Genomic DNA, 19,062 nt, shown 5'->3' on the forward strand with positions numbered 1-19,062 from the left:
GACGCTCTCTTTTTTTGCAAAGCGTAGCTAATAAAAATCTTATCTTAGACGAAGCCACACTGCTTCAGAACTTCTGTCCCACAGTCGCAGCCCCGCGACCAACGCCGACTGCCTGCCTTATCTCGTGTGAAGCTTCTTAAAAATGTAAATTTTCCTGTATTGCACCGAAATCGCTAGTTCCGAGGGAGGTCTACACAATATGCTGGCCCATCGACCAACCGGCATGCATGACTAATGCCGCGGCCTCCCGTTGAAGTCATCATCGCCGTTGAGTCCCCGTAAATCCCCAGCGATTTAGGGTTACGCGCTAGCGTTTCGTCGCAAGAGGGGAGAAATTTTTCGGTCGCGTTGACGTCGGTAGATCTTCATGGCAAGAGGCGTCCTTGGCTGTGGAAATTGAACCCCAAGGAGGTTCGGAGCGGACTAATTTCGGATGTAGATCCCCAAGGCGGAACAAATCGTGGAATCCGTCATTTTGGGAAGATGATTTTTTGGAAGGGAAACCGAGGAAGTCACGTACCGTGTGTTGAACATTTGTTACAACAGCTTGGAGTAGGGTAATTTGTTTTGAATTTGTAATTTCAAATTTTGAAGGCATCTTCAGTGGAATGTTTTAAATGAATTAAACCACGTTCAAGTTAAAGCTGAACTAAAATTAATCGATTTCATCCTTTGAAGAAAGTTTCCCACTAAGGAAACCAACAAACTTTGCGTTCCTGACAAACAAGTAAGTAGTGCAATACTTGGAAAACAAACCCCCTTTTCTAAGTAAGTAGAACTTCACCTAGTTTGCCACTGCCAGCAACAAATCGAAACTTTCCTGCTGATTGGCAGTACGGAAAAGTGGTTCGTCATGCAATTTCACCCTCACTGGTGCATACTTCCAGGGGATTCTTCCATAACTTTCCCCTGCGATGGTGATGGCACAGCACACGTGTAAGCCTTTTTTCCAATATTAAAGTGGAACTTTTTGATAAACCCGCATCTTGTTTGCGAAGCGCATTAGCAGTAGATTATTGCTGCCATAATTCTAAAACCAAACAAACCTTCCGAAAAACCCTGCGAGTCTGGAGAAAGGTTCTCAAAAAACAACATTAACGAAGACGAAATTGAAAACGAACAGAGAGACGATTAGATCTAATACTTTAATCCCGTTGGTAAATAAATGCACAGCCCTCCCTCGAGGGGTCTCTCCCCAAGGTTGCCCGGTAAGACCCGGGGCTTATTAGAGCTCATTAATCACGTCGTCATCGAATTGGTGTGAAATTTTAAATTTCTCTCCAAAAAAAAAAGCACAAAAATCAATAATCTTCGAATCTCCAGAATCGTCGTCGTCCGAGCTGACGAGCCAACCGTTAGCTAGTTAGATTGTTGACGATTGATTAATGATCTTGAAATGGTGCAACGAACTCTGACTTTGAAACTTCTTGACGGAATCGCTCCCGCCCGCTTGTTGGGACAACTGTTTGAAGGTTGTCAGAGAGTTGAGTTGGTTCGGTGAGGGGGAAATTTAGGCGCTGTCCCTCATAATTTTGTCACTCATGCGTGTTTCGGTGTACTGCACCGACCAGGCAGGGGGGTTTCCCAAGGTTATGGTAATTTGGTGCACTTTGGTTCCGGGTGCCACCAGATTTATGCTCGTGATGGGAAATTGTGGTTGATTGCTGGTTGGTATGGAAATTGGGAGGGATTTCAACGTTGGTTTCTAAGAACAATGAATGAGAAATCAAACGGTTGGGTCGTTGACATGTTTCTAACCAGCAGAAATTATTATTGAAAGCACCACAAGAATAAAGCAAAATTGAACCTACACAGCAAATAATACAATGGTCCAAAATTGAGACAAGTCAACTGAATTTCGTTTTCTGTGCAAAAATAAAACTAACCTGTGGGATTCATACCCAGCACCAATGTAGAGGACTGGTGAAATAAAATCAGCTTTGAATTAGGCCGTTGCAAATATTTTTCAAAGTTCCCCTCAAAGCCGACCTGAATAATCAGCGGTCAAAAAAAATATTTTTTCGAAAAAAATCAAAATTTTAATGAAAATTCAAGTTTAATCACCTGGAAACCAGTTAAAATGAATTATGTATAGTTCAGAATAGCTTGTTCGATAATTCGAAGGTTTTTTTTTTATGAACTTTTGACAAGGCAAAAACAAATTTCGGGTATTTTTTTATTTTCATTTTTTGACATCCAATTCGAGTTCTGCGATCTCATTTTAATTCAATTTGCGTTGTTGATTCTCTGAATATTTCATCACCGACATTTTGGTCACGGTCACAATCTTGGTTTGAAATTTCCAAATCTCTTATGATTATTTTTAGGATCAAATTTGAGCTCAACGACTCAAAATAAGGTAAAATGATAAATTTGATTTTAACTCAAAATAAGATATCTTTTTTTTCGTTATTCGATTATCCGAAACGTTTTTTTTTTCTGAGAACTTCGGATAATCGAGTGTGTAGTGAATAATTTTGGTTAATTATTTTTATTTCATGATGTTCCTTATTCTTATCAGGCAATTCCTCAAAAAATAATTTTTCCTATTAATACTAAAGACACATTCCAGCGTTGCAATCTTTAATATTCGTACAGATTCAAGACTGGATCAAGAATTGAAGTTTTTACAATTATTCACCATGGAAAAGTATTTTTTGTAGAATTTTTCATTTGCCATAGGCTTCATCCATAAAGTACGTCACGCTAAAATCAGCCAAAATTTACCCCCCCTCCCCCCCTTTGTCACGTTTTTCCTATACTTACAACATGCAATGTCACACTTACTCAGACCCCCCCTCCCCCCCTAGAGCGTGACATACTTTATGGATGACGCCATACGAATTTCTCTGTGACGGTGCAACGGAGTGAGAATAAGCAAATTTCAGACTGTTTTGAATATCATACTGATCTACAACATTAATTTATGATTTGATAAAGACTTGCTATTGTTTATGCAGGTGCTAATGATTATTAGATCGATGAAAAATCAATAGATATTGAAATTGTAGCACGTATCACCCTGGAATTGTTATTATTGTCGCTGAAGAATTTATTTTGAAAAAAATATTGAAAAAAAAATACGTTGTAAAAAGGATTCTTAATTCCTAAACTCCCAAGCTTGGGAGTTTAGGTGTTGATATACATTTTTTATAATTTTAATTGTTTTGCAATCTTAAAAAATGTAAGATTTGACGAAAAAAGCACATAAAAAGTTCAAAAGATTTTTGAATTAACCTAAACATGATTCTAATATCAAAGCGTCCAAATTTCCCGGGTTTTGAATTTCCCTGGAAACGGGAAAAATATTTTTTTTAATTTTGGAATTCCCGGGATCACGGGAAATTTTTGAAACAGTCATAAAGTCTATGTTATGTTTTGTTATTTTATTCAAGCTTAAAATCACAGAATTAGCTCAATTATATGAATTGTTAATAATCTCAATCTTAACAAGGGCGACAGTTTTTTAATAGCTTAAAAGAAATTGTTATTTTTTTGTTGTGTTCTGGATTTTAAATGAACTACAAACCAATTTTCAGGAAAAAACATTGGATATGAGAACTCTTTAAATTTCAGAAAATTTACTATTTGGCTGTTTGACTTGTTTTATGATATTTGTCAATGTTTTTAAAAAAAATATTTTTTCTGGGGTCAACTTTGGCTGTGTTTCTTACCAACATTTACCCTATATTTTGTGAAAATAAGTATGCAGTAATTTGTGTAGTGTCCCAGACCATGCCTCTACGAAATTTAAAAAAATAAAATGATAATAGTACCATTTTATAGCAGAAAATGTGAAAAACAAAAAAATAAAAAAGTGACTTTAAAAACATGAAAAACTCAACACTAGGGAAAAGGTAGTAGAGTAAGCAAAATACTATCAGAAACAAACATAAACTAAACAAGATAAATGAAAATTAAAATACTAAAAATAAAACAAGAATAACATAAAACAAGAGAAGAACAGTTTTTCGTAGAGCAAAAGTTACTCAAAATTAGGATGTCATTTTGTCAACAGTGAAAAAATAATTTCCTCAAAAAAAAATTTGGGCAGTGGAGGGTTAAAAAAATCTTTTAAATAAAAGTTATATATTTTTTAAAAGACAACAAAAAAAGTTACAAATATTTTATTATATAATGATACCGGTCAATGTAAAGTTTATTTATTTTTCGAATTTCATGTTTTATATAAAACATCATTTGGTGCTTGCCATTTCATTAGGGCACATAACTTTTTTAGGCTAGAGTGTGTCCCTTTCACACCTTATGTAAACTGTCATTTGAGTGAAAGGGATACACTATTGTTTACAAAAGTTATGTGCCCTTTTGAAATGTAAAGCTCCATTTGCACATTATCTTTGAGTTACTACCGCCAACAAGGGAAAATCGGGACTACAGTCTAAAATGCGGTCCAGGATTTTAGAGCAGTAAATTTAGAAATCGGAAATGTTTGTGAACTCTAACATGAGTTCAGATATCGTGTTCCGTTTCAAAGTTATAGTGACCCGAAATTATTTTTTTGTTGATAACGTGACTTGTTTTACCTGTAGAAGTAAGTCACAACCATCCCTGAAAATATTTGTTTTCGAACAGATCAGAAAATTTCTACAATGTTGCTCCTTGCAATTTTGCTTAGATTCAGCCTCTAAGAAAAGCAAAAAGGAAAAAAGCGGTATACTTTAAAAAGATTCGTCAGTAAAAAATCGTCCGACTTTCAATGTCTGAAAAGTCACAATATTAAAAAAAAATCAAATCAACCTCAACATCATAAAAGCCCCAAAAACACTTATTTATGACTACATCAACCAGAAATATCCTTTAATTGAAGTTGGACTAAAACGCGCTTTTATCGTTCTTTCAGAAATAAAAAAATTTAAAATTCATATTTTTGATCCAATTAATTTTCACAGACAGGCAAAAATGATTTCAGAAAATTTAGGAAAGGAAACCAACTTGCTTCACGTTTTCAATTACTACCTACTACCTCGTTTTTGTTTGAAATGAATGAAAATGTTTTTTTTACAATTTATTCATACGAACGATTTTATAAATAACACTATAAATCTTTTTCTCCTGAACAAAAAAAAAACATGTTACGCTTTGAATTATATCCTTTAAAAATTTTCATGAAATTTCAAAATCGGTCATGACATTTCCCAGCACCAACCCACCAACCACGACCGTTTGATGATCTAATTAAGTGAAATGTAGTTAATTTATTACCCCAATCTAAAACCCATTCCCGCTACCAGAACCCCCTACGGTGAAGATTTTGTAATATTAAAAGCCCAACAATTGCAACTCATTGGGTCGAGTTCCGAGTCCTCTCCTATACTGACGTATTCCCATGACGCAAACCACTTCCCGTGGGAGACGCAGCCCAAAACGCGATCCTTTTTGTATGCAAATTAGGCCAACTCCGCATTTAGGTACACTTTTGCGGTGATAATCTAAAGCAATCGTCGGCCGAGAAATGGAATAATTTTATCAACCCCGAACCCACGTGGCTTAATAAATAAAATTTATGTGTATGAAATCGGATGGATGAATTTTTCGGAGCGCGGTGATGATTTCATTACAAGGTTGGAACGGGTTTTTTGGTGGTGAAGGGGTGCCAATCTGTGATATTTTTCGCTGTCATTTTCCCCTCGTTTTCCCCGAGCGTCAGCTTTCCCTGGTTGGCCTTCAGGGTTTAACACTTTTCCCCCGGAGGATTCAACTTTCATTATCGTCTAACAATCTACGGTCTACATGGAACGCATGCGGTTTTAGGGGAAGTTGGAGTATATTGAAACTTTTCATATAGAAATTAAAAATTGTTTGCATATTATTATTTTTTCTGATTTGCCCTTTTGTAATGTTCAAATTTGATTGATGCTGAAATTTTGTCAGTAATTTTGAAGATTATAAATTAACCCCAACTCACCTTACACGAAAACCCAGACAGTTGTGTTTACCACTATTTGTGTTTTCATTACACCAAAAGTCTGGACTTCGTTCCCTTCAAGGTAGTCAGCAGACTTGGAATGATCGACTCCTAGCCCCGTATTAATCCGACCGTGTGCAAAAGTTAAGAAGGGGTAAAAACTCCAAATTAATCATCTTTCGTTCCGACAGAGGGACTCCGGTCCCTACGGTCATATCTCTTAATTAATGGTTCCGAATGAAAAGTGAGACAGACACTGTGCAGTCAGTTAAGGGCAGTCGTTGGTTCGAAGTTGTCTAAGCTGTGTGGCCAAGGTTTTCGGAAATTTTATTAACCCCTTTTACGCTGCCGGCAGGATGAGCCCTTCTGCAGCAGGATTTTCGCCATCGTCATCGGAGTCTCTCATTTTCATTAGGAGGGAACACATGGGCTAAGGGGGAAGTTTTGAAGGGAATTTGCGGTGGAAAGCTTTTAGTGTCTTATGTGCCAAGGACAGGATAGGATAATCGACTTCATCATCCCCCTACATTAGGGATTGATCAGACTTCACTAATCTATGGGAGGACTGTAGGCTGTTTAATGATACTGGGAAAACTGAAACGGTTTTTTTTTTTCAGAGAATGAATGAGTTATTAAGAGACAGGTTGGCCAAGTCAGAACTTCGTCTAAATCCGCACAAAAAAATTATGTGTTATTTTGTAAATAAAAATTAAGAAAAGTTAAAAATTTCAAGCAACCTGTTTGAAAATAATTTTCTAGCTCTTGATTAACTTTGCGATATCTTGAATTTGACTTTTAAATCGATTCGCAGCTTACTTTATATTTGGAGGTTCATTTTACTTTTATAATCTATTTGTGATTGAAAGGACTATTTTAGACTTGTTTTAGACATTACAAAAAATTCAAGAAATTTTGATTTAAGCTGTTATAAATTTGTTTGAACATTTGATTTTAAAAATTTAGCATACAATTAGAAGTAACGAGATATTTCATGAAAATGAAATCAAGAATATAAATTTTCACGCATTCCTAGATATTTAGTTTTTTTTTTCAAGAACAATATTTAGCTGTATTCATGTTTTAAGCGATTTTTGATAAAAAATGATCATTACCTAAATTTTCACTCAATCTTTTTTTTTAATCTTTCCGAATAAACTGAGGAACTTTTGATTTTTTTCAATTTTTAACCTTGAAATTTTAAATTATTATTTACTGGCTAATTGTTCAAGTTTCCTTTCTGAATCAAAGTTATAAGTGTTTCCATTTTTTAAATAGCTTTTTTTAATCAATTTAATGTATTCAACTCTTCTAAAATTGACAGTAGCTTAATTTATTTTTAATTAGTTTTCAAATTCTGCTCGTTAATTGATTGCATTATTTTATTTTAATATTTGAGTAAAAAAAATCCAAAATGGGATTTGAGTGGCCATTCTGAAGATATGGGGCACCAAAAAAAAATGAACACAGCTTGTTTTATTGAAACACATTAAAACATTGTTTTTTTGTTAATTTGTAAAGGTCAGTTTTTTAGAAATTTATCAGAATATTAATAAGAGGATAGATTAGAGGTTTAAAGCAGCATTTCCAAAACTAAACGTTAAATGAAAAAAAAAATCGCTGCGAAATTCAATTTTTGTAGCACATATCATTTGTATCCCATTTTGAATAGTCTTGTTGGAAAACTGTACTGAAATGATATTCATTTTACAACATAGTAGTTCTGAACGATTTTGCATTTTTTTCGTGATTATATTTTTTTAAATTTAATTTTGTTCATGCAACTTTGTCAAAAAGTCATTTTGCATCACAGAAAAAAAAATGGTAATATTACATCTGGGAAGGGGTACATCTTTTATGTCAGAAAATGTGTAATTTTTTCTCTGAAAATGTGTAATTTTACCACTATTTTGCTGTAATGTCGCTGTTTCAGTCTAAATCGAGGTAAAATTACATCATAAAAGAGGTAATATTCAACCTACAAAAATAACAGCTTCCAAATTTACACAATTTTTTACTGTGATGATAAGTTTTATTTTTTCCAAAAAAGTCTCCATACAAAATGATTCTGTATATATAAATGAAATTCTGTATCTTAAAAAGGGATTTCCTGATCGATTTGGTGTCTTCATTAAAGTTGTTGTGATTATGATTAGGACTTTTCGAAAAAATAGGCACACAAAAAAAGATTTTAATAAACTTTGTATCACTAAAAATTGATTTCTCAAAATATTTTTTTTTGTTTTCCTGATTTTTTTGTTTTATTTTAAGAAATCAAAAAAAGGACACTTTTTAAGTCGTAGTTTGTGATAGTGTAAACTCTGGTTTAAAAGGTACGATTTTTTTGAATATTATTTTTTTTTAATATCGAAAATCTGGACAAAATAAATTCAAAATAATTTTTCAAAACAAAATAACATTTTCAATAGATTTTTTTGTTTTTAAAATATTTTTGAAGGAAAATCATCTTTTCTAAATACTAAAAATTTTCGCTATTTTTTTCTAGAACTTCGAAAGTCGAACAACTAGTTTCTGGGATACAGCTTCACAAAAAAATCAAATCCATTAAAGTTAATTTCTCTAAGTTTCACCTAATTAGCCTGAAATGTTGAAAAATTTAAGCTTCGCGAAATTTTATGATATTTTTTCTGGAAAAAAATCTTGAATTTTAAATAAAGCTTTACTTAGCTAAAAAGGTCCTAAATATTGATATTTTTTTTAATTTCAAATTTTAGACCAAATTACAAAATTTAGGAAATATTTTTAATGAAAAGATCAGAAAATTTTGGACAAAATTTAAAATTATGTATCTTGAGAAGGGAATTTCTAATCGATTTTGTGTCTTCAGTAAAATTGTTATGATTATGATTAGGACTTTTCGAAAACACAGGCACACAAAAAAATATTTAATTAATTTTTAATTTATTTTTTTATTTGTTTTAGAAAACTCATATAAACTCTGGTTTTTTTTTTGGAAAATATCTAAAATCTGGACAAAATAAACTAAAAACCATATTTCAAAACAAAAAAAAATTTGCAATCGAAAAGTGTTTTTTTAAGGTTTTTTGAGTTTCAGGTATAATTTATGAAAGAAAAGTATTTGCAATAAAATATTTTTGAAAAGATACATTTTTTTCTAAAACTTTAAAAATCGAGCAACTATTTTCTGAGATACAGCCTAACAAAGAATTCAAATCGATAAAAATAAATGTTATTTAAGTGTCACCTAACCACCTGTAATTTTCAATCGACGACATCTCGAAAACTATTGGTCCAATTTTAAATGTTAAAAAAACAAACCTTGGCGAAATTTTCAGATATTTTCTATAACCTTTGTTTTTAAAATCAAGCTTTATTTTTGAAAAGATTTTTAAAATTCATCATTTTCTATAATTCATATTTAAGACCAATTTTTTTTTTGAAATTGGGCAAAGTTTCATCCAAATCATTTTTTTTAAATCATGAAAAAAATAGCGAAATTGCAGATATTTTATTTCATATTTTAGACCAAATTATTTTTTTTTTAAATATATTGGAATGATCCGAAAATGTTGGACAAAGTTTCATCCAAATCGTTTTTTTTAATCATGAAAAAAATGGGTAAGTCATATAGAACTCCACTTATAGAAAATGTGTTCAACTAGGGCTGCTCGAGATTTCGTCCAATTGTGCTAATATTTGGGATTAATTTGAAATCACTGTTAAAAACAAAACTGTATTTATCTCACTCGACAAGTTTTGTTGGAAACGTTTACGACTCCTTCTGGAAAAAGTACGTTGCATAAACTACCATTCTACCACCTGACTCGTTGTAAAATCAAATCTCTTCATGCCTGTTGTCCAACAAGTGTTTCGACTCTATTTTTCCTCCCGAAATTCCCCATAAATTGCACCTAATGACCTCGAAGCAGATTAAAAAACGCGCCAAATCACAGCAACTGCTGCGTTCGGAAATTGCCCGTAACATATGGCTTCTCCTGAATTCATGCAACAGCAGTGCACCGATTGGCCTTCTGGTTGCTGCTGTAAACCACCCTGGTGCGACTTGTCTGAAGTTGTCTCCGGCGGAGCGTCATCCCCTGGCTTGCAGTTTCAGCTTCAGAGCGAAAGAGGTTCAATTTAAAATAAAGTGCCATTTTATGACCTTTTATGGGATCGATGGGAGATTTTTTTTTTTGTTCGCAGAACTTGCTGCCACTGCACTCTCCCGTTTGCCCTAAATTGACAGCAAATATCGTAAAATGAAATCACGGCGTTTGGCTGGTGGCGTCTATTTTTGAAACCTTAAATTGGATAAGATTTATGGTGATTTGTGTTGCAGAGGGTTTTTTTCCCGATCCTGGAGGCTGGGAACGTTCCAGGCTATGAACGCATCGCTCCCTGGGATGATACTTGATGGAGGTTTTATGTGATTTGGGAAGCGATTTTGACGAAAGTAGCTCAGATCTGCGTACATGGTGTGATGCACTTGTCAGCAGAATTCTTAGAAGCTTTTTTGTAGAATTCAGCAGATCAGTGCTGACTTAAAAATAAAAATTGTTGGGGAGGTCACAACAGTCGAACAACACTAAACAAAATGGTAATTTCTATTAACATTTTACTGCCAGAAAAAAAATCGAAGATATTTCAAAAATCCTCTCTCATTCAACGCAACGTAGCATAAATCAGAACACATCACAGCAGATAATTGTCAACGTGCCAAATCCAGGTCACGTCACAGCACCAGGACAATCCCCGGAGTCTGTGTCGCTTACGTTAATCCCGGATCCAGATCAGAGTCGGCCAGTGTCGAAGGATACGCTTGTGGAACTCACCAGGATTAAGATAATTGACAGCTTCCAACATGAGACCAAGAGTGCGAGGTAGATGGGAAGAGCACACTTTTTGTGTCACCTGGCGCACCTGGAACCTGTTGGATGAGTCCGATCTACCTAGCAGTGTTGTGAGATTTTCGTTTTACAAATTATTCGGAATTTTGCAATTTGACAATTTTTCGTCATCACTGAGGTCACAAATAACAGACAAAACAAAAAAAAACTGAGTTTCACCTTGCAAAGACAACGCTCCCGTCAAGGAATGTGAATTTACATAATTGGCCAATTATCATTAGGTCCGATGGAATTTAATGAATAGAAGTCCTCCCCTCCCCACAGGTAGCCAGGTAGCCGGTGACGACCCGAACGAACGGACGATTGTTTTTATTTGTCCGGGCTCCTCGGCTGATCCGTTATTGTCACTTGCAAATTAGGGGTCGATTCTCCGTGACGACTGTGTGTCAGCCTCCGTTTGGGTGATGGTGTTCCGAGGATTAGACAAGCTTTCAGTTTTCAGCTTGAAAATCTGGGATTTGTTGGGCCAACGGGAGGATTTAGAATTATTTTTGAACTTTTTTTTCGCTTGCATCGGAAACATCGTAATCCTATTACCGGGGGTGAATTTAGGTTAAGTATTGAAAAAGTTGTGCAAATATTTTGCACAGTTTTTATGAAAGGTAATGAAAACAAAACGAAATCTAAAATGAGACAATTCAGAAAGGATTCAATCTGTGGACATGTTAAACTCAAAACATGGCTATAATCCTGCTCATTTTTTTTCAAAATAATCTCATTCGATTTTTTTGAAATTTCTATACGAATTTGGACGATTCCAGTAAAATTCGACGTGGATTCTCATTCCATAATGCGCTATGGAATATTTTTCTACTAGCGGATCTGGTCAAAAGATATTTGAAAAAAATAAACGGTTTGCAAATATGTTTAAAAATTGATAAAACAATCTCCAAAAGTCCTCGTCCTCGGAACGATGGATGGAATATTATTGAAAATGGCATAAATATCGTAATTTTCTTTTTTAAATTATCTCCTCAGCCACATATCTCACAAAATTTACTGGAAAGTCATTTAAAAAATTAGCATATTACACATTTTTTTAATATTCTTTAAATCCTCCGTCGAAAAATACATAAATCCAAAATCCTTCGGCTCGATATTCGAAGGGAACTTAACGAGAGTCGTATCCTACTTCGGTTCAAATTGCTTTGCTGTTGCTATATTGAACAACTCTTGTAGAACTTATGAAAAAAATCTACTTTGTCTATTGATTCTGATCGATTTGATGTCTTCAACAAAGTTGTAGATTATTACAAGGACTTTTCAGAAAAAATTAAACACGGATAAAACATCCCAATTTTTTAAGCTTTTTTTTACTAAAATTTTAATTCCGCAAAATACGTTATTTTTAGTTTCAAGAGTTTGAAAAAAATGGAAAACATCTAAAATATATTCGAGAAATTATAAGTTTTTGCAATTTAAAAGTATTTCTAGCCAGCACCCTTGATTTCTTTTTATTGAAAATTTCCTTTAATTTTAATTTTTTGAAAATTGATGTGCTGGTTACTGAGTCACAGGATTTTAAAATAAAAATTGGATTAAAAATGATTTTCTCATTGGCATGCAAGGCCGATGCAAATATTTAAATAAGTTCTTGTCCCACGGCTCTGGCCGAGATCGAAGAGGGGCAAAAAAATAAGAAAAATATAAAAATTTGAATAACAAGCCATAGTTTTCTCATTTAAATGAAAAAAGGTGTTTAAAAATTCATTTTACACAAGTTCAGTTGTTTTGCAATCATTAATTTAAAAAAAAGCAAGATCTGACGAAAACAAAAAAATTTGCGAAAAAAAAAACTTTTTGCGATAAATACTTCGAAAATTTTCAAAAAATCTAAAGATTTTTGAAGTAACCCAAACATGCCAAAAATGATTTAAAACGCAGGCTAATGCTAAAGCTGATTGCATTTTGATTTCCATCGCAACTATGAAGCTTTTTGAAAAAAAAAATAAAAAATTGGCCCCTAATTTTTCAGGCCAATTTTGAAGGAAGCCAGCCTAAATTACTCTATTGTTTCAAATCGCGGTGTCTTAGAAAGTATTGGTTCGTATATTATTGTTGAAAATTAAAGCTTTGTGAAATTTTCTGCTCTTTTCTATAGAAATATCAAGAAATTTAGAAATCTAGCCAAACAATTTAAAATATCGAAAAATTTTAGATAAAATTTCCCAATATTTATATTTTCTTATTTTTGCTTATTTATAAATATTTCAGGAGATAATCACCGCATTTTTTGAGCCAAGTTAAAGCATTCACAAAATTTTGAAGCCGAGCTACGATCTTGTGAAAAAAAAAATGACATTACAAAAAGGTCCAATATGCAATATTACGCTCTTTTAAATTATTAGAGTTGATTCCTAAATTCTTTAAATAAACTTTTTTTTGTGATAAAATCGTCTTATTTCACAAATGTTTAATTTTTAAACATTTAACAAAGAATACTTAATTCTGAGATGTTGATTTTTTAAAATAAAAGGCTGTTCGGATGAAACTTTAACTTTTTGTCTTTCTTTTTCTTTCATTCGTTGTATTTTAGCAACCAATCTTCAATGTTTTTAAGTAAATTTTATTGAAAATTTGGAAAATGGACAATCAACCATTTTGAAAAATCAAAAAACTGTTTCATTTTTAAACTGAAGTTACACTTTTGGTGGCTACATCTTGAAAACGGTGCAGTTTATCAAAATATCTAAAATCTGAACTTTTTTATTTCACATTTAATTTTACATTACAAACTGAAATAAAAAAAATGTTTCGAGTTAAATTTCTACTTCTTTAAAAAAAATAAGCTCGATGCATACATTTTTATCAATACTTTTCTTTTACTCAAAAGTTGTCTTCTATATCACATCATTTTTTTTATATAAAATATGAATTCAGAAAAAAATATTTTTGAGAAAAAATCTGACGAACTAAAAATTTTACTTTTCCGCTTGCAATTTTTTCTGAATAGTCCTCATCAATACCTACAACTTTGCCCAAGAAACAAAACTGATTGATGAATCCCTTCAAAAACTGCAGATTTTCGAATATTTACGTACCATTTTTGTATGAACAGCTGCCAAAATTGTAGGTAGCCTTGAATGGGTGAACCAATGATACAAAATGGCTTTTTTGGTCATGAGGAAGGCTTTCAAAAAGTTTGAGTATAGTAAAAAAATACAAAAAAATAAAGGTTTTGTATAGAATTGATCAATGGGTGCTTTACTTTCTGAATATGTTTAAATTGATTTTAAGATTTTTATGTTAAAATCAAATGCCAATAACATTATATAATAAAAATGCTAAAATCATTTTCAATTTCCAATTTGATTTTGCATCTAAAAATGATTTTAAATATTTTATTTGGCGTCCTAAACTCTAGCGCAAAAGATGCATGTATTAGTCCCTTAAATCATATCAAACACTGTTTTGGTATAATTCTTGATTCAAAAGACTCAAATCACCCAAATCAAATGCCGATTCCGACAGAAAACCGTTTTTATTATAATGGACAGCATTGTTCCGACATTTCAACATTTGGGTATAAAATTGCGGATAAATATTTCTGTTAGAATTCTATAAAACACAAAACAAAACATTATATTCCTGCAGAAATAACAAATATCTATTTTTTTCAAAAGACGTTGCTTAAATTTGAGATCACTTCAAATAAATCTGTTCTGGAATTTGGATTCAGTGGGCAAAATTCTGCTTAGGTTCTAGAGAAATGAGAAACGTTTAGTGAACTGTCAGTTCAATGCACTGATTGAGACACATTAATTGTTCCATCACTTAGGAAAATCGCCAGCAGATGCCGCCAGACTCCTCCCAAAAAAAGGTCCCCCTTCAGTTATGAATATCCTCACTTGCATCCACTCTATTGCGTCATCATATTTCATCCTCCACCAAACTGTGGACTCCCTTAAAAAAAAGCAATTGATCATAACGACTTCCATCGACAGTTAAGTGAAACCAGCCTTGCAAGTACTACAAACTACTGGTTTCAACCCCCGCTGAAATCGAGAGCACCAGACTGCTGCCACCAACCCACAGCGCAGAGAAAGCAATAAAGTCAAACCGACACGACGACAAGACGTGTTCCCTGTGACAGATTCTGTAATAATACTGATCTTCGAGGGAACATCTTCGTGAAGCCGAATCTTCCTCGCCTTGCAATCTCAACTACTGTCAATAGCGGCATGTTCCACCATGATTGATGATTAATTGAACGATTTTTTTATTTCATTTTGTGCTGTGTTGCCCCTAGAACTGTCAAAACACGGGACGCAACAGTCAACGCTCGAACGTGTTTGCCTTCAATTAGCGTGTTCCAGCTCAGATTGTCTGGCTTATCTGCGGGGTTGTTTTTGTGCACTTTTGGTCCATTTCCAAGATAAATAAATAAAGCCACCCCCACCATCGATTGAGCCACACGCATACACTGTGCAATACCAGAAAGGAAAATATTGTTTGACAAAACATGACGCAAAATGCGGAGGTAAACACATAATGCAACGCAATTTACGGTTTTCCAGTCCAGTCAGCGAATTATGTGTGTCACTTTGCTACCCCCACTGAATCCCTCACAACCCCCGATGGTGGTGCTCCATCAGCCGGAGCCGTATAATCTAATAAAACTATTTACAGTTTGTGGTGTTTGGTTTGGGGGCTTAATTTAAAATGTTTGCTTTCAAGTGACTTTTTTCGCATGATTGGAAAGTAGGGTTGTTCAAAAATTTCATTGGTCATATTTTGATGTCAAATTGTTGTTCATTTCTTAAGTTTTATCTTTCACGTCTTCTTTTCAATCGTTTTATTTGAATTTTTGTAGATCTTTAGAAATCATTATTTACCTTTATTATTGAAATGGCATGAACTTTGTTATTACTGTCTGCCCGGGAAAAGTTTTCAATAAATAATGCCAAGAATAAAATTTGCTCATTCAAAATCAACATTAAAAATAGTAAACTTTCATGATACTTTTTTTTCTTTTCAGTACAATCAGACTGGTAAATGTTTTATAAGTTTTTGTTGTTTTTTGTTAAATATAAATGTCAAGCCTAAATTTATGTTAATTTTTTGCATCAAAAATTTCACAATATGCTTGTTACAGTAATTTAAGACGAATTATTTAATTGACATCTTAGAGTAATCAGGACTTATAGAAACTTTTTTTAATGGAAAATATCAATATACTTATGAAAAATATATACTTCATTTGTGATAAAATTTGAAAAAAAAATCAAGATTCATGTTATATTCACGTTAAAATTCATTAATAAACAATCTGAAGCAAGGCTAAAATTTTTGAACTTCAAATATTCCGCAATCATTTGCGAAGACTCCTCGACAAATGTCAGATTTTAAATTATTTTTTCATCAACAATGAATTGGAGATATTCTTTTTTAGGATCTGGAGACGAAGTCAACTAATCTTTAGCAACTTTGTATCGGAATTAATGTTGGAGTCTGAGTCGGTGTAGTCGGGTCTTTTTGTAGTGCTCGTGTCGAAGTCAGAGTTGGAGTCATTAAATCCCCAAAATGGTTAGAGTTAGAGTTGCGCCCCCAAGTTTTCAGAAAAAAACAAGAGTCGGAGTTGCTTCAAAAACAGTTTGATTCCACAAACCTGCTTTCGTGATAATTTGAATTTCACTATTTTAAAGATTCAGAAATAATGTCAACCATTTGAGATTAGTCAAAATATATAGTTAATAATACTATTGATACCTAAATAATAATTCAGCATTTTTATCTTAAGATAGGCACTTTTGAATTCAAAATTCTAGAGACTATGTACTAACCGAAAAATATTCTTGCGGTTCAATTTTTTTTTAAAACAGATTTCCAAATTTTACAAACAGTTACAAAAAGCATTATGAGTTACATCATAAAATATTTTTATTTTATTTTAATTTTTGGCAAGACTACATTTATTATCTTCATAGATGGACGAGGATGAACACAATTTTTAGATTGATAGTCAGATACAAAATAAGCCTGAAGTTGCTATAACAAAAAAAAAATCATGCATTTTAATAAAGTTTTACTCAAGTAATTTTGATTTGTTATTTCTTAATTATTATTTAAGGATTTTTTACAATATCTAAATTTGTATGAACACTTTTATGTAACAACCAATTGATGTGAAATGGCAATCAAAAGATATTAAATTTAAATTCGTAAAAAAATAAGGATAAGCCAGAGAATTGCTCAAATATTCTAATTATGGGTTTAAGTTTTGCTCCCCATTTATTTTAAAAAGAGTAACACAAATTCAACTGATAAATGCATCGCAAAGAATCAATCAATGCGGCTTTAATAAACATTTACCCTCAGTTAAAGCTTATTATCAAGCCTAGCAAACATTCACCGACACTATCAAACTAGCACCCCCACATAAAATCACAACTAAATAATGAATTCCACCTGATCCACCCCGTGAACTGGCGTGCACTCTGCGATACAACTCAGCTTTTTTTTTATCAAATTTCACAACAAAAAAAAAACAAGCACACAAAAACAAACTGTTTGCTCGTTAGTACCAGCTGACAAACTACCCCTTGTAGTTGCTGCTGCTTCTTCTGCATTTGCGACACGTGATTCATGGATGGGCCCTCCCCCCCACCCATTGCCTCCACCATTTTTAGTTACAAAATTTCGCGGTTCACAGACACACACTCCCGGCAGCGGGGGGCACATTGCATGTTTGCATTTAATTTATGATACAACAATGAAATATCACAAACAGCATGGAAAAAGGCAATACTTTTGCTATGAAATTGTAGCAACGAACAAAAAAAAACTTCCATAAATTACGCTGACTGCACCGAGTTTGCAGAGTCACTTTTTTCGCGTTTTTATTTTATTTGAATTTAAATTGCACGTGCAAAACTTTTTTTTTCGACATCAGGCGAACTGGTGACCAACTTTCGGCGCGTCCCAGCGAAACTAGTCACAATGTCAAGTTGCAATTTTTGTGGAACCACTTTGGCGCAGAAAATCGATTCGCCAATTTCAGCATTTTTTGTCCATTTGCTACGCAAATAAAATAATCAAATTAACTGCTGGAGGACACTTTTTCGCGGCAGATGATGCGAAAATGGGCTCGTTTCTAATCAGCGAAATCGCAGGCTGTTTTCAAATCACCTTGCCTTCATTTGGGGGCCAAAGTCCGTTCGACAAACACTGTGGATTAACCTAATTTACAAGCTTTAATCTCATTAACCGTGACGGGAGAGGCGGGTTTTTCGGCAAAGGCAATCTGGACCACGTCTTTCATGATTTTGAAGGGGCCTTCTGAGAAATGCTGATAAGAAGCTAGGGCAATAACAGTTTGATACTTCATTAGTGCTATCGTTGAAGAGATCTGCTATTTTGAGCGAAAATGGGCACACTTCTCAATTTAAAAATGTATTTTTAGGAGACAAAAACAATTTAAAAATAACAAATTAACAAATTAAAAAATTAACAAATTAACAAATTAACAAATTAACAAATTAACAAATTAACAAATTAACAAATTAACAAATTAACAAATTAACAAATTAACAAATTAACAAATTAACAAATTAACAAATTAACAAATTAACAAATTAACAAATTAACAAATTAACAAATTAACAAATTAACAAATTAACAAATTAACAAATTAACAAATTAACAAATTAACAAATTAACAAATTAACAAATTAACAAATTAACAAATTAACAAATTAACAAATTAACAAATTAACAAATTAACAAATTAACAAATTAACAAATTAACAAATTAACAAATTAACAAATTAACAAATTAACAAATTAACAAATTAACAAATTAACAAATTAACAAATTAACAAATTAACAAATTAACAAATTAACAAATTAACAAATTAACAAATTAACAAATTAACAAATTAACAAATTAACAAATTAACAAATTAACAATTTAACAAATTAACAAATTAACAAATTAAAAAATTAACAAATTAACAAATTAACAAATTAACAAATTAACAAATTAACAAATTAACAAATTAACAAATTATTGTGAGCATCTCTCCAGCAAGAGCGAAAAACTCGGGAAGCGTGAAGAGGTCATCTCCGGTGACGTCTGCTTGTCCCGGTGAAGTACCACTCCCAGAAGCGGCTACTCTAGCGTACGAACCTCCCCAACCGGGAGGGAACGCTGGGTTGGTCGGTGGAACCGCTCCGCCGCCAGCTGCTGCAGCGTTCGAGCTCGATGTCTTTGGAGGTTGGCGGGACGCTGGCGCTTTCTTCTTCTTGTC

At 33.0% G+C, this 19,062-nt stretch overlaps 1 protein-coding gene across 1 annotated transcript in view; it reads right to left on the bottom strand.

Moving 5' to 3' along the window:
• Positions 1–17,423, bottom strand: part of LOC120423237 (uncharacterized) — a 28,415-nt gene extending 10,992 nt beyond the window's left edge. The window contains 1 exon segment of the mRNA XM_039586948.1: positions 17,320–17,423. Within this exon segment, the coding sequence (XP_039442882.1) occupies positions 17,320–17,423 (104 nt within the window).
• Positions 17,424–19,062: the final 1,639 nt, after the last annotated feature.

The sequence above is a fragment of the Culex pipiens genome, chromosome 2 (genome assembly GCF_016801865.2).
Source record: "Culex pipiens pallens isolate TS chromosome 2, TS_CPP_V2, whole genome shotgun sequence".
NCBI lineage: Eukaryota > Metazoa > Arthropoda > Insecta > Diptera > Culicidae > Culex > Culex pipiens.